A 16,390-nucleotide genomic window follows, 5' to 3' on the forward strand; every position below is an offset into this window, starting at 1 on the left:
GCATTAGGTGGTAGGTAAGGACTTGTCTTTTCAGCTGTTAAATTTCAAAAGGAGTTTAAAAGTAACAAGGGACTTTTATAACTTACAAAGGTTTCATAAGTAAACAAGGGAAGGTTATTAAATTTTGTTTGACCCAAAAGTGGAGGCAAGGGGAAAACATGAAAGATTTTTATATTTTGCAAAAACTGAGTTCAAAGATGTGCTTAGAACAATGGAGTCTAAGATCAAAGAGGAAAGAATATTTAAGGAAACGTTGAGTTGAGTTGTGTTGGCTGTGAGGGGGCTGACCCACACAGGTGTGTGTAGATGTGAGACCAGCTTTGTGCTGAGAAAAGTTGAGTTTGAAGCAGTCATCCAGTTTTGAGCCAGAAAAGTCTTTGTTTTCAGAAAGCAGCCTGTTTCTGAACTTCCTTATGTTCCACAACAGAGTGGAAGAGGGTGAGCAATCACATGGTATACTTTATTGAATGAGCAGCAGTTTGTGCCTTGGGTAATGTTACTGGATTTTTATGGTTAAAAATGTATAAGGGAGCTGTTGCCAAGTAGTTTATTTGTGTGTTCTGACCAAGTGTTTTTTTTAGGGGAGTGTTTTGTAAGACTGTTTTAACTGTAATTTTATTCTTGTGTCTCTGAAGTTTTCTTTTTCTCCTTGTTAATAAATCTTTAAATTTTAAAATCCTATAAGTGTTACTGGGATTCTGTGCTCCTGGGATCAGTAGTTTTCCCCTCTTTTTCAAAGTACAAAAAAATAGTTATGATCAGTGAGCGAAGTTTCCCACTGAGATTTGACTGTGGTCATAACATGATGCCTCAGGAATATTTCAGATTCATGTTCAACCAAGGAAGGCTCTAGTTACGCCTGGCACACAGGCTTTGTTGTTCATGGAAGTCGTTTCCGGGGGAAGCTGGTTCATGTCAATTCTATGCAAATTCAGAATCCTGCACGCAGTGCCCACAGTACATACACACCCAGTGGCCAACCTTGAGTCTGGCATTAACTCGGTGGCTAATGCTGTTGTGCTTAACTAGTCCAGCATTGGTGCTTTTGTTTATATTTGGAACTTCATGCTATCACCTATTAGGTGAAATATAATGAGAGTGCGGGTGGAAGAGAAAATGCATCATTGTAGGTGCCAGTTGTTTAAACAGGCAGTGCCCTCAGGTGTGCTATATGTAGGTAAATTTGTTAATGGGGTGATATTTGTACACCAGGAAATGTAACAGTGTGATTCCCCTAGTGCTCTGTTTGTTATTTTTAGCTGCTATTGGAAGCTTTTTTTCTTCCAAAATGTTGCTATTGGGCATCTTACACTTTCTTTCTTGTTTACAGCTTCCAACAGATAAGATGGTGAAGGTGCTAAGTATCTTGGAAAAGAACATACAGGACGGGTCCAAGCTTTCCACTTTGTTCAACCATGTGAGTTTTAAAACATCTGTATGCACCTTGTTCAGTGGGAAATCGTTCAGTGTTTATATAAGATAGTGTGGCAATTGTGGTATTAGATTCGAATGTTTTCCATGGCGAGGTGAGGGATTAAATATCTGCTCATTTGTGGTAATGCCAGCACAGCTAGTTCATTTCAAGGAATGGGATCTGCACACCTCTCCCCAGTCTGTCATGCATGTAACTTTTTTTATTCTTTCATGGGATGGGGGCATCACTGGCAAGGCCAACAATTATTGAACATCTCTAATTGCCCTTGAACCTAGGCCATTTTAGAGGGCATTTAAGAGTCAACCACATTGCTGTGGGTCTAAAGTCACATGTAGTCCAGACCAGGTAAGGACAGCAGATTTCCTTCCCTAAAGGGCATGTGAACCAGGTGGGTTTTTATGACAATTGATGAGACTAGTTTTCAATTCCAGATTTATTAATTGAATTTAAATTCCACCAGCTGCCATGGTGGGATTTGAACCCACGTCCTTGGAATATGAGCCTGCGCCTCTGGATTACTAGCCTAGTGACATTACCACTACACCACGACTCCCCGTAACTCCACTTACAAATTACATGGTGATCTTTACTGGCCTCTGCAAATGCCTAGTTTAATTGTAAAACTAGTTGTTACTCAGTGGATCAAGAAGGTGCAGCCCATCACTGTCACCTCAGGACAATTCGGTGTGAGGAGTAAATGTAACATTATCAGTGTTGCTTACAAGTAGAAAATTAACTAGTTAATTAACCAGCTTTGATATTACCAATTTATAGGACATTTGTAGCCTGTAATTGAGGGCATAAATGAGAAGTCCTGAAATTGTTTTAACAAAATGGAACCCAGTTTCATGGGATTCTCTTTCTATTCTCTTGGAACATGGCCTGACATTTGCCACAATACCTCTGCATTTGCTGGTCTACCCAGTCATACCGTCACTTCTAGCTTTTGCCAATGTTCCCAGTAAATGCTACCCTGGTTCTTTCCTGTGGTTAAAAAAAAATCGACATCCTTTGGGACGTGTGAAGACTGCCCCAAAGGATGTGGATTTTTTTGCGTTTTATTCGTTCATGGGATGTGGGCATCGCTGGCTAGGCCACCGTTTATTGCCCATCCCTAATTGCCCTTTGTTCAGAGAGCATTTTAAGAGTCCCAGCCACGTTGCTGTGGGTCTGGAGTCACATGTAGGCCAGACCAGGTAAAGACGGCAGATTTCCTTCCCTACGACAAATAGCTTCGTGGTCATCAACAGACTTTTAATTCCAGATTTTTTATCGAACCTGGGTTCCCAGGGCATTATCCTGGGTCTCCAGTGACAATAGCACTATGCCACTACCTCCCCTTATGGCATTGAACTGCTTTTGCCATTCATTGCTGCATGTAGCTGGCTCACATCACGCATGGTCAAGCTCTGCTCTGCTAAAACTGCTCACTACTCTATAGCCACGTTGGAATGTAATGATAACCCTGGATCCTGTTTTCTCCTAAGCTCTCACTCATGCACAAACCATCTGCTTAGACCCCTCTCTCCTGCCTCCCCCACCCTTACTTCCAACAAAAGGTGCAAAGAGTTCATGCATTCCTTGAATAAGAAATAGGAATAGAAGCTGACCATAGGCTTGCTTTGCCATTCAGTAAGGTCATGAGGATGATCTTTAGAAAGATTTTGACCACCCATTCACTATTTGAAGTCAGCGTCATAATGGCACAAAAGGAGGTCATTCAGACCATTTAATCTATGGAGCAATCCAGGTCAGTTTGATTCCCCCACTTGATCTCCTTGCAAGTTTATTTCCTTCAAGCGCCCATCCAATTTCCTTTTGAAATCATTGATGTCTCCCCTTCCACACCATTGCAGGCAGCAAATTCCAGGCCATTGCCACCCTCTGCTTAAGAAAAGTTGTTCTTCGCATCTGTCCTGTATTTAATGCATGCAACCTTAAATCTGTGCCCCCTAGTCCTTGTATCATCAGCTAATAAATCATAGTCATAGAATGCTTACAGCACAGAAGGAGGCCATCTGGCTGTTGTGTCTGTGCTGGCCTCTTAAGGTGCAAATCACCTAGTGCCACTCCCTTGCCTTTTTCCTGTAGCCCTGCACATTTTTCCTCTTCAGATAATGATCCAGTTCTTTTTTGAAAGTCTTAATTGAACCTGCCTCCACTACATTCTCAGATAGTGAATTCCTTATAGCATGAAAGGTTTTTCCTCGTATCACCATTGCTGCTTTTGCCAGTTACCATGAACACTGACCTCTGCTTCTTGATCCTCCCACCAGTGGGAACAGTTTCTCTCTATTTATTCAGTCAACACTCCTCATGATTTTGCTGCTCACCAAGGGCAATTAGGGATGGGCAATAAATGTTGGCCTAGCCAGTGACACCCACATCCCATGAAAGAATGGAAAAAATACCATTATTAAATCTCCTCGATCTCTTGTCCAAGGAAAGCATTCCCATCTTCTCCACTCTTTCCATTCAATTGAAGTTTCTCACCCCCGGAACCATTTTCGTGAATCCTTGCTGCACCCTCTCTCATGCCTTCATAACCTCACTAAAGTGTGGTGCCCAGAACTGGATGCAGTACTCCAGTTGAGGATGAACTAGTGTTTTATGCAGTTTTAACATAACTTCAAAACAAAAACAGAATTACCTGGAAAAACTCAGCAGGTCTGGCAGCATCGGCGGAGAAAAAAAGAGTTGATGTTTCGAGTCCTCATGACCCTTCGACAGAACTTGCGTTCGAGTCCAAGAAAGAGTTGAAATATAAGCTTATATTTCCCGCTTATATTTCAACTCTTTCTTGGACTCGAACGCAAGTTCTGTCGAAGGGTCATGAGGACTCGAAACGTCAACTTTTTTCTTCTCCGCCGATGCTGCCAGACCTGCTGAGTTTTTCCAGGTAATTCTGTTTTTGTTTTGGATTTCCAGCATCCGCAGTTTTTTTGTTTTTAACATAACTTCCTTGCTTTTGCGCACTCATCCCTATATATAAAGCCCAGGATTCCATATACTTTATCAACTGCTTTATCTCAACTTGTCCTGCCACCTTCAATAATTTGTGCACATATACACCCAGGTCCCTCTGCTTCTGCACCCTCTTCGTAATTATACCCTTATTTTAAAATGCCTCTGAGTTCTACGTACCAAATTAGTCACTTCACTATATTAAATTTCTTCTGCCACTTTTCTGCACATTCCATCAATCTGTTTATGTCCTTTTGAAGTTCTATACTATCCTGCTCGAGCCTTGTATCATCTATAGATTTTGGAATTGTGCCCCGTACGCCAAGGTCATTAATATTTATCAGGAAGATCCCTGGGAAACTCCACTATAACCCTTCCTCTGAAGCCTGAAAAACATTTATTGCCACTATTTGTTTCCTGTCAGTCAGCCAATTTTGTATCCATGTTGCTATTGTTCCTTTTATTCCATGAGCTCTAATTTTGCTTACAAGTCCGTTCCAAGTACCATTTGGAAGTCCATGTACACCACATCAACAGCATTACTTGAATCAACACACTCTGTCACCTCATCAAAAACTTAAACAAGTTAGACACAATTTGCCCTTAACACACCCATGCTGGCTTTCCTTTAATACATCTGCAAGTGGCTGTTGATTTAGTTTTGAATTATCTTTTCTAAAAGCTCCCCCACCGCTGTGGTTAAACTGACTGGCCTGTGGTTACTGGGTTTATCTTCATACCCTTTTTTGAATAAGGGTGTAACGTTTGCAATTCTCCAGTCCTCTGCCACAACCCCTGAATCTAAGGAAGATTTGAAAATTATGGCCAGTGCCTCCACAATTTCCACTCTCACTTCCCTCAGTATAGTTGGATGCATCTCATCCAGTCCTGCTGCCTTATCAACCTCGAGTGCACAGAGCCTAAACATAACCACCTCCTTATCAACTTTAAATCCTTCTAGCATCTGAACTACCTCCTTTTTCACCATTTCCTGGGCAGCGGCATCTTCTTGGTAAAGATTGATGAAAAATATTCATTTAATACCTCAGCCATGCCCCTTGCCTCCATTCTTAAATGCCTTTTTGGTCCCTAATTTGCCCCACCCCTCCTCTTACCATCCTTTTTCTATTTATATGCCTATAGTAGACTTTTGGATTCATTTTATGTTGGCTGCCAGTCTCTTCTCATACTCTCTTTTTGCTTCTCTTATTTGCTTTTGCAATTCCCTTTCGAACCTTGCATATTCAGTCTGGCCATCAATTGTATTGTTGACCTGACTTCTGTCATAAGCACAATTTTTCTGTTTCATCTCAATTTCTAGCTCTTTCAGCATTCAAGGATCTCTGGGTTTGTTTGCTCTACCTTTCCGCTTTTGTGAGAATATATCTTGATTGTACTTGAACTATCTCTTCTTAAAGGCAGCCCATTGTTCAGTTGTAGTTTTGTCTCTAAATCTTTGATTCAAATTTATCTGAGCCAGATCTACCCTTATCCACTGAAATTGGCTTTCCCTCAGTTAATTATTCTTACTCTTTGCCCCTTGTTGTTTTCCTTAGCCAACCTAAACCTTATGATAGACTGATCTCTATCCCCCAGATGTTCCCCTACTGACACTTGATCCACTTAGCTTACCTCATTCCTAAGAACTAGGCCTATCAATGCCTCCATTCTTAATGGACTAAGAATGCACTACTGTAGAAAATTCTTCTGAACGCACTAAGAACTCTTGCCCTTCTCTGCTCTTTGCATTACTATGATCCCAGTCTAAAGCACTTCTGCCTTGCAAAATTGTTCCTCTGCATCTTTCCCACTAGTTCAAGGACAAGGGCAGCAGATACATGGGAACACCATCACCTGGATGTTCCCCTCCAAGCCACTCACCATCCTGAGTTGGAAATATATCACCGTTCCTTCACAGTCGCTAGGTCAAAATCCTGGAACTCCCTTCTTAACAACACTGTGCGTGTACCTACACCACATGGACTGCAGCGATTCAAGAAGGCAGCCCACCACCACTTTCTCAAGGGCAATAAATGCTGGCCCAGCCAGCGAAACCCACATCCCGTGAATGAATTTTTAAAAAAAAGGTTGTGGCCTATAGACTACACTGAGCAATGGGATTATACCTTTTTTACTCCTTAGCTGTAGCCAAATAAATTCTGCCTTTGACTCCTCTGGGACATACTCTCTCTCCAGCACTGCAATGTTACCCTTAATCAGTGCTTACCACCCACCCTTCTTTCCTTCCTTTCCTAAACACCTTGTATCCAACAATATTTAATACCCAATCCTGCCCTCCTTTGAGCCAGACCTCTGTTTTTGCCACAACATCATATTTCCATCTGGCAGTGTGCCTGAAACTCACCACTTTTCGTTACCACACTCCTCATTCACATACATGCACGGTAACCCTAATTTAGGCTCTATTACTTTGTCATAGTTTGAACCCATCAAATAACTTGTATCCTCTAGCATTACCTCCTGGTTCCCATAACTCTACCAAGTTAGTTTGAACCCTGCCCAATTAGTACTAGCGATTCGCCCTGCAAAGAAATTGGTCCTGGCTTTGTTTAGGTGTAATTCATCCAGCCTGTACAGTTCTCATCTCCTTCAGAACTGATCCCCAATATCCCAGGAATCAAAAGCCCTCCCTCCTACATCATCTCTCCAGCCACACATTCATCTGCTGTGCCCTCACTTAGAAACATAGAACATAGAAAATAGAAGCAGGAGTAGGCCATTCGGCCCTTCGAGCCTGCTCCGCCATTCATTATGATCATAGCTGATCACCCAACTCAGTAGTCTACTCCCGCTATAGAAACATAGAAAATAGGAGCAGGGATGACTTGCATGTGGTACTGGGAATAATCCGGGGGTGATTACTTTTGAAGTCCTCTTTGCTGATTTCCTGCCTGACTGCCTAAATTCTGAGTGCTGGACTGCATTCCTCTTTCTACCTCTGTTGTTGGTACTGAGTTGGCTGTTCACCCTATCCCTCCAGGGTGCTCTGCAGATGCTCAGTGACACCCTTGACCTTTGCACCAGGGAGGCAACATACCATCCTTGTTTCTGCGGCTGCAGATGTGAATCAGCTGCCTGTTCCCCTAATTAACTCTATCACAATTCCTCTTCCAGTCTTCATCCTGCCCCTCTGTACAGCTGAGCCAGCTGGTGACATGGACTTAACTCTGGCTGCACTCTCTGGATGAACCATGACTCATCAATATTCAGAACCGAATACAGGTTGGAAAGTGAGATGCACTCAGGGGACTCCTGCAGTATCTACCTGTTTCTTCTGGACTGCCTGGTGGTCAGCCATTCCTCCTCTCCCTGCATACTCTTCAGCTCTGTAGTGACTACATCTATAATCATGCTATTGCAAAGCTTTTCAACCTTGTGGAGGCGCCTCAGTAACTTCACATTTTGTTATCCAGGACATTGGGAATGTCCTGGATATCCCATGTGGAACAGATGTACACTCCAAAGGTGAAACGTAGAAAATAGCAGGAGTAGGTCATTCGGCCCTTTGAGCCTGCTCTGCCATTCAATATGATCATGGCTGATCCTCTATCCCAACGCCACACTCTTACGCTCTCCCCATACCCCTTGACACCCTTAGCGTTCAGAAATCTATTTCCTCCTTAAATAAATTCAGTGACTTGGCCTCCATAGCCTTCTGTGGTAGAGAATTCCACAGGTTCACCACCCTCCGAGTGAAGAAGTTTCTCCTCATTGCAGCCCTAAATGGTCTACCCCATATCCTGAGACTGTGACCGCTTGTTCTAAACACCCCAGCAGGAGGAAGTATCATCCCAGCATCCATTCTATCCATCCCTGTCAGAATTTTATACATTTCAATGAGATCTCCTCTCACTCTCCTAAGCTCCAATGAATGTAGGCCTAGTCAGCCCAATCTCTCCTCTTACAACAATCCCAGGAACCAGTCTGGTGCACCTTTTCTTAGATAAGGAGACCAAAACTGCACACACTGCTCCAGGTGTGGAGCTGTACTGTGATTACGCTAGCTATTAGATATTAAAATTTAATATTTATAAAATTAAGACTCACCACTACTGTTCTATTGTTATATAAGTTTAGGAAGGTTAATTGAAATGCATTATTTAATCTTGTTATCAAAATAAATTAAGTTTTAATTTCCCAGTTCCTTGGACTAATTCCCTAGTTTTGGAGAAAGGAAAGCAAAGCTACAATACACATCAGCCAGTCAACCCATGATGACCAACTGTGATGTCACAGTTTCATTTCTTTTCTCTCTCTAGACTTCAGTGATCCTGACCTGCTGCACACTCCTCCCGGTCTGCTTCACAGTGACCCCAACCTGCTGCACACTCCTCTTGGTCTGCTTCACAGTGATCCCAACCTGCTGCACACTCCACCTGGTCTGCTTCACAGTGATCCCAACCTGCTGCACACTCCTCCCGGTCTGCTTCACAGTGATCCCGGTCTGCTTAACGGTGATCCTGACCTCCTGCACACTCCTCCCGGCCTGCTGCACAGTGATCCTGGTCTGCTGCACGCTCATAAGACCATAAGAAGTAGTAGCAAAAGTAGGCCATTCAGCCCATCGAGTCTGCTCTGCCATTCAATGAGATCGTAGCTGATCTGATAATCCTCAACTCCACTTCCCTGCCTTTTCCCCATAACCCTTGATTCCCTTACTGATTAAAAATCTGTATATCTCAGCCTTGAATATACTTAACCTCTACAGCCCTCTGCGGTAAAAAATTCCACAGATTCACTCCCCTCTGAGAGAAGAAATTCCTCCTCACCTCTGTCTTAAATGGGCGCCCCCTTACTCTGAGATTATGCCCTCTGGTCCTAGAATCTTTCACAAGGGGAAACAGCCTCTCAGCATCTACCCTGTCAAGCCCCCTAAGAATCTTAAGTTTCAATAAGGTTGCCTCTCATTCTTCTGTACTCCAATGAATACAGACCCAACCCACTCAGCCTCTCCTCATAAGAAAATCCCTACATACCTAGAATCAACCGAGTGAACCTTCTCTGGACTGCCTCTAATGCCAGTGTATCTTTCCGTAGATAAGGGGACCAAAACTGTTCACAGTATTCTAGGTGTGGTCTAACTACTGCCTTGTATGTCCTCCTGGTCTGCTGCACATTCCTCCCAGTCTGTTTCACAGTGATCCCAGTCTGCTTGGAACAGTTTTTCCATGTGTACCTCACCTAAACCTGCCCTAATCTTGTACAATTCTATCAAGTCTCCCTTCATTCCGCTGTGCTGCAAGGAGAAGAACTCCATTTTTTTTAACCTTGTAACTGAAGTTCTCCCATCCATGGGGTCATTTTGTTAAATCTCTTCTGTACCCTGTCAAGGACACACTCATCATTCTTAAGGTGTGGTGACCAGAACTGGATGCAATTCTCCAGCTGTGGTGTAACTTTATAAAGGTTCTGTATGATCCCCTGCTTTTGTACTCATTGGCTCTATATATGAAGCTCAAGATTCCAGAAGTTTTGCTTATTACTTTCTCAATATGTCCTATCACCTTCAAAGATGATGCATATGTACCCCTATGTCACCCTGCCCACCATTGAGAACCATGCCATTTAAGCCTATATTGCCTCTGCCTATCCATTTTGCCAAAATGCATCACCTCACACTTCTCTGTATTACTTGCCATTTGCTTGTCTGCATATTCTGTTCGCTTCTGCCATGTACTCCATCTCCCCCAGCCTTGAGCTAGCATCTTTGTTCAGTTTCTCTCCACATTCCTTCCCCAAGCCCATCTTGTCCAGGAAAGCCCCCTCTCATACTATTCCCATCAAACTGCTGACCAGTCAGCTTCCTTTCTGGCACAGGCATAAGCTGACTATTGTTTTTTTTTCATCTCTCTCCTTAATTCTCTTTTCCCCCTCCCTTTCAAATCTGCTGTCATTAAACCTCCTTTTCAAAACCTTTCCTTTGACCCCTCTGCCATTGGAAGCTACTGCCCCAGCTCTAACCTCCCCAAAGCCCTCGAATGTGTTCCCACCTCCCAAAGCAGTGCTTGTCTTTATCATTGTTCTGTTTGAACCTGTCCAATCAGATTCTGTTCCTGCCACAGAATTGAAACTCACAAATAACTTCCCGCATGCCTGATTTTGGTAATTTTTTTTATTTACCCCAAGGATCTACCCTTGGCCCGCTACCATTTCTCACCTACATGCTTCCTCATGGTTGCATCAGCCAAAAATATCAGATTCCACACATACACTGTTGGAGTATTGCGTGCAGTTTTGGTGTCTCTACCCATGAAAGGATATACTTGCCGTAGAGGGAGTGCAGCGAAGGTTCACTAGGCTGATAACAGGGATGGCAGGTCTGTTGTATGAGGAGAGATTAGGCCTGTATTCACTAGAGTTTAGAAGAATGAGAGGGGATTGGATTGAAAGGCATAAATTCTAACAGGGCAAGACAGACTGGATGCTGGGAGAATGTTTCCCCTAGTTGGGGAGTTTAGGACCAGGAGCAACAGTCTCAGGATACAGGCCAGGCCATTTAGGACTGAGATGAGGGAAAATTTCTTCACTCAGAGGGTGGTCAACCTGTGAAATTCTCGACCACAGGAGACTGTGGAGGCTGAGTCACTGAGTATATTCAAAAAAGAAATTGATAATTCTTTGGATATTAGGGGCATCAAGGAGTATGGGGGGAAAGGAGGAATATGGCATTGAGATAGAGGATCAGCCATGATCATATTGAATGGCGGAGCAGGCTTGAAGGGCTGAATGGCCTACTGCTCCTAGTTTCTATGACACCCAAATTGACCTCACCTCCAGAACCTCAGGATGAGCAGGACGAACCTACTTGATCTTATCCTCACCAGTCTGTTGCAGATGCATCTGGCCATGATTGTATTAGTAAGAGTGACCACTGCACAGTCCTTGTGGAGATGAAGTCTCATCATATGAGGACACCCTGCATCTTATAAATGAGGTAGATTCAGAACAGATCTAGCAGTGCAAATGTGGGCATCTATGAGGCGGTGTGGGCCATCAACAGCAGAATTGACCTGGAATATCCTTCACTCTGCCATTACCATCAACCATGATTCAATAAGGAATGCAGGAGAGCATACCAGGAGCAGCACCAGGCATTCCTAAAAATGAGGAACCAACCTGGTGAAGCTACTGAAGGATACAGTAAAGGCGATGGGACCTGGCAACATCCCACCTATAGTACTGAGACTTTGGTTCAAAACTAGCTGCCCTAGCCAAGCTATTCCAATATGGCTATGACATTGGCACCTATCTGGCAGTGTGGTAAATTTCTACTTTAGCTCTGAAGAAGTCTCACAGACTTGAACTGTTAACTCTGTTTCTCTCTCTACAGATGCTGCCAGACCTGCTGAGTTTTTCCAGCATTATCTGTTTTTATTTCAGATTTCCAGCATCTGCAGTATTTTGCTTTTATATGGAAAATTGCTCCATTACGTCCTCTTCAGAAAAAGCAGGACAAATGCAATCTGGCCAATTATTATCCTATTAGCCTCCTCAATCATTAGTGAAGTGATGGAACATGTCATCAACAGTATCAGTTGGTACTTACTCAGCAGCAACCTGCTCACAGATACTTAGTTTGGGTTCCATCAGGGCTAGTGACATCAGACCCCATTACAGCCTTGGTCCAAACAAGGACAAAGAGCTGAATTCCAGAGATGAAATGGAAGTGACTGCATTTGATATCAAGGCAGCATTTGACTGAGTGTGGCATCAAGGAGCAGTCTTCCAGCACCAGGACATTGCAGGAGCTCCTCAGGATAGTGTCCTAGGCCTGATGGTCTTCAGCTGCTTCTTCAATAAACTTCCCTGTATCTTACAGTCGGAAGAGGGGACATGTTTTCTGATTGCACAGTGTTCAGAATGTTTGCAATTCAGATACTGATGCACAGTGCCCCATACAACAAAACCAGGACAGCATTCAGGCTAGGGCTGATAAATAGCAAGTAACATTTGTGCCACATCTCAACTTTCAAAAGTAACTAATTTGGTAGGATCTGATTGCTGGAGAAAAGTGGGCAAAACACTAGAGTATGCTTGCGCTACATAGCATGGAAAACCTGATTTAAACTTTGTCCAATCTGTCAGGGGTTTATAGTATTCCAGGCAGATTCAAAAGTGGCTTTCAAAAGGAAGCGGGATATTTATCTGAAGAGGGTAACTTGCAGGGCTGATGGGAAAATGTGGGGAAGTGGAACTAGCTGAGTTGCTCCTGCAGAGACCTGACACAGACAAGATGGGCTTAAGGCCCTTTTGTCCTGTAACCATTCTGTGCAATCAGAAAACATGTCCCCTCTTCCGACTGTAAGATACAGGGAAGTTTATTGAAGAAGCAGCTGAAGACCATCAGGCCTAGGACACTATCCTGAGGAGCTCCTGCAATGTCCTGGTGCTGGAAGACTGCTCCTTGATGCCACACTCAGTCAAATGCTGCCTTGATATCAAATGCAGTCACTTCCATTTCATCTCTGGAATTCAGCTCTTTGTCCTTGTTTGGACCAAGGCTGTATTGGGGTCTGGTGTCACTAGCCCTGATGGAACCCAAACTAAGTATCTGTGCGCAGGTTGCTGTATAGCAAGAACATCCTTCCTCAGTTAAGGAGACCAAAACTGCACACAATATTCCAGGTGTGGTCTCACCAAGGCTGTGTATAATTGCAGCAAGACATCCCTGCTCCTGTACTCGAATCCTCTCGCTATGAAGGTCAACATACCATTTGCCTTCTTTACCACCTGCTGTGCCTGCATGCTTACCTTCTTGACTTGGAAATACATCGTTATTCCTTCACTGTTACTGGGTCAAAATCCTGGTACTCCCTTCCTAACAGCACTGTGGGTGTACTAACACCACATGCACTGCAGCGGTTCAAGAAGGCAGTTCACTACCACCTTTTCACGGGCAACTAGGGATGGGCAACATATGCTGGCCCAGCCAGCGAAGCCCACATCCCGTGAATGAATAAAAAAAATTAACATTCCGAGTCCTTATGGCTCTTCTTCAGGGCTGATATGAGGAGAATTTTTTTTTTACACAGCGAGTGGTTAGGGTTTAGAATGCATGGCCTGAAAGTGTGATGGAGGCACATGGTTAGATTCTCTCTTGATGGAGATGGTCATTGGCTGCTCCCTATCCACCCTGTCATGCCCCTCATAATCTTGTACACCTCCATCAGGTCGCCCTCTCAGTCTTCTCTGCTCCTACGAAAACAGCCCAAGTCTATCCAACCTCTCTTTATAACTTAAATGTTTCATCTCAGGCAACATCCTGGTTAATCTCCTCTGCACCTCCTCCAGTGCAATCACATCCTTCCTATATTGTGGCGACCAGAACTACACACAGTACTGCAGCTGTGGCCTCACCAAGGTTCTATACAACTCCAATATGACCTCGCTACTTTTGTAATCTATGCCTCGATTGATAAAAGCAAGTGTCCCATATGCCCTTTTCACCACTCCACTAACATGCCCCTCCACCCTCAGAGATCCATGGACACACATGCCAAGATCCCTTTGTTCCTCAGAACTTCCTAGTGTCATGCCGTTCATTGAATACTTCCTTGTCAAATTCGTGCTTCCAGAGTGTATTGCCTCACACTTTTCAGGGTTAAATTCCATCTGCCCCTTATCTGCCCATTTGACTATCCTGTCTATGTCTTCCTGTAGCCCAAGACACTCAACCTCACTGTTAACCACCCAGCAAATCTTTGTGTCATCCGCAGACTTACTAATCCTACCCCCCACATAATCATTTATGTCGTTTATATAAATGGCAAATAATAGGGGACCCAGCACAGATCCCTGTGGTACACCACTGGACACTGGCTTCCAGTCACTAAAGCATGCTTCTGTCATCACCCTCTGTCTCCTGAAACTAAACCAATATGGAATCCACCTTATCAAATGACCCTGTATCCCATGTGCATTTGTTTTCTTTATGAGTCACCCATGTGGGACCTTGTCAAAGGCTTTGCTGAAATCCATATAAACTACATCTACTGCACTACCCTCATCTACGCACCTCCTCAAAAAATTCAATCAAATTTGTTAGGCATGACCTCCCTCTGCAAAGCCATGCTGACTATCCCTGATCAAACCTTGCCTCGCCAAGTGGAGATAGATTCTCTCCTTCAGCATTTTCTCCAATAGTTTCCCTACCACTGACGTGTGACTCACTGGCTTCTCTCTACAACCCTTCTTAAATAGTGGAACCACATTAGCTGTTCTCCAGTCCTCTGGCACCTCCCCCGTGGTCAAAGAGGAATTAAAAATCTGGGTCAGAGCCCCTGTGATCTCCTCCCTTGCCTCCCTCAGCAGTCTGGGACACAAATCATCCCGACCTGGAGATTTGTCCACTTTTAAGCCTGCCAACACCTCCAATACCTTGTCACTCCCTATATCAATTTGCTCAAGAACCTCGCAGTCTCTCTCCCCGAATTCGACGCCTTCATCCCCATTCTCTTGGATGAAGACAGATGTGAAGTATTCATTCAACACTCTAGTGATGTCCTCTGGCTCCACCCTTAGATTGCCCCCTTGGTCCCTTATGGGCCCTACTCTTTCCCTGATTATCCTCTTCCCATTGATATACTTATAGAATATCTTGGGGTTTTCCCTACTTTTACCAACCATTGAGTTGGATGATCAGCCATGATCATAATGAATGGTGTAGCAGGCTTGAAGGGCCGAATGGCCTACTCCTCCATTTTTCTACGTTTTTCAGTCAGGATGGTGAGTGGCTTGGAGGGGAACTTCCAGGTGGTGGTTTTTCCATCAATCTGCTGCCCTTGTCCTTCTAGGTGGTAGTGGCCGTGGGCCTGGAAGGCGCTGTCTGAGTAGCAATGGTGAATTCCTGCAGTTAATGGTAAACACTGCTGCTACTCTGCGGCGCTGGTAGAGGGAGTGAATGTTTGTGGATGACAATCAACTGGACTGCTTTGCCCTGGATGGTGTCCAGCTTCTTCAGCATTGTAGGAGCTACACTCATCCAGGCAAGTGGGGAGTATTCCCTCATACTCCTGACTTGTGCCTTGTAGATGGTGGACAGGCTTTGGAGAGTCAGGAGGCGAGTTACTTGTCATGCGATTCCTAGCCTGTGACCTGTTCTTGTAGCCACAGTATTTATATGGCTAATCTAGTTCAGTTTCTGGTCATGGTAAACCCCAGGATGTTGATAGTGGGGGATCAGCATTGAACATCAAGGAGCGATGGTTGGATTATCTTGTTGGAGATGGTCATTGCCTGACATTTGTGTGGCATGAATGTTACTTGCCACTTGTCAACCCAAACCTGGATATTGTCCAGGTCTTGCTGCATTTGGACATGGCCTGTTTCTCTCTCCACTGATGCTGCCAAACCTGGCAGGATTTTCTCTTTCTATTTCTCCTTATATCAGTTTGGATTTTTTTTCGATTATTTCATGAGTGGGAACAATTTCTCCTTATCTACACTGTCCAGACCCCTCATGATTTTGAATACCTCTATCAAATGACCCTCTCAGCCTTCTTTCTTCAAAGGAAAATGGCCCTAACTTCTCCAGACTATCTTCATAACTGAAGTTCCTCATCCCTGGAACCATTCTTGTGAATCTTTTCTGCACTCTCTCTAGAGTCTTCACATCCTTCCTGAAGAGCGGTGCCCAGTACTGGATGCAATTCAGCCGAGGCTGAACTAGTGACTTATTCAAATTCAACATAACCTCCTTGCTTTTGTACTCTATACCCCCGTTAATAAAACCCAGACACTTGAAACTATATCGCTATTGTTTCACTGTCACTGGATCAGAAATCCTGGAACTCCTGCAACAAATGCTGGCCTTACCAGCAATTCTCTTATCCCGGAAATGAAAGAAAAAGTGGCAGAGTTTAGAACTCTCTTCTACAGCAACTGACCGAGGTGAATTTTTAAAATTTAAAACTGACAGATTTTTGCTAGCCAAAGGTATTAAGTGAAATGGGCAATCTGAGTATATGGAGT

The 16,390-nt window shown here is 43.9% G+C and overlaps 1 protein-coding gene across 7 annotated transcripts in view; it reads left to right on the forward strand.

Moving 5' to 3' along the window:
* Positions 1 to 16,390, forward strand: part of LOC121276953 (nipped-B-like protein) — a 554,475-nt gene that overhangs the window by 308,098 nt on the left and 229,987 nt on the right. For all 7 annotated transcript variants that reach the window (XM_041185678.1, XM_041185679.1, XM_041185683.1 and 4 more), the window contains one exon: positions 1,331 to 1,417. In XM_041185678.1, the coding sequence (XP_041041612.1) occupies positions 1,331 to 1,417 (87 nt within the window). The remainder of the gene's footprint in view (positions 1 to 1,330; positions 1,418 to 16,390) is intronic.

This window comes from Carcharodon carcharias, chromosome 4, assembly GCF_017639515.1.
Source record: "Carcharodon carcharias isolate sCarCar2 chromosome 4, sCarCar2.pri, whole genome shotgun sequence".
NCBI classification, from domain to species: domain Eukaryota; kingdom Metazoa; phylum Chordata; class Chondrichthyes; order Lamniformes; family Lamnidae; genus Carcharodon; species Carcharodon carcharias.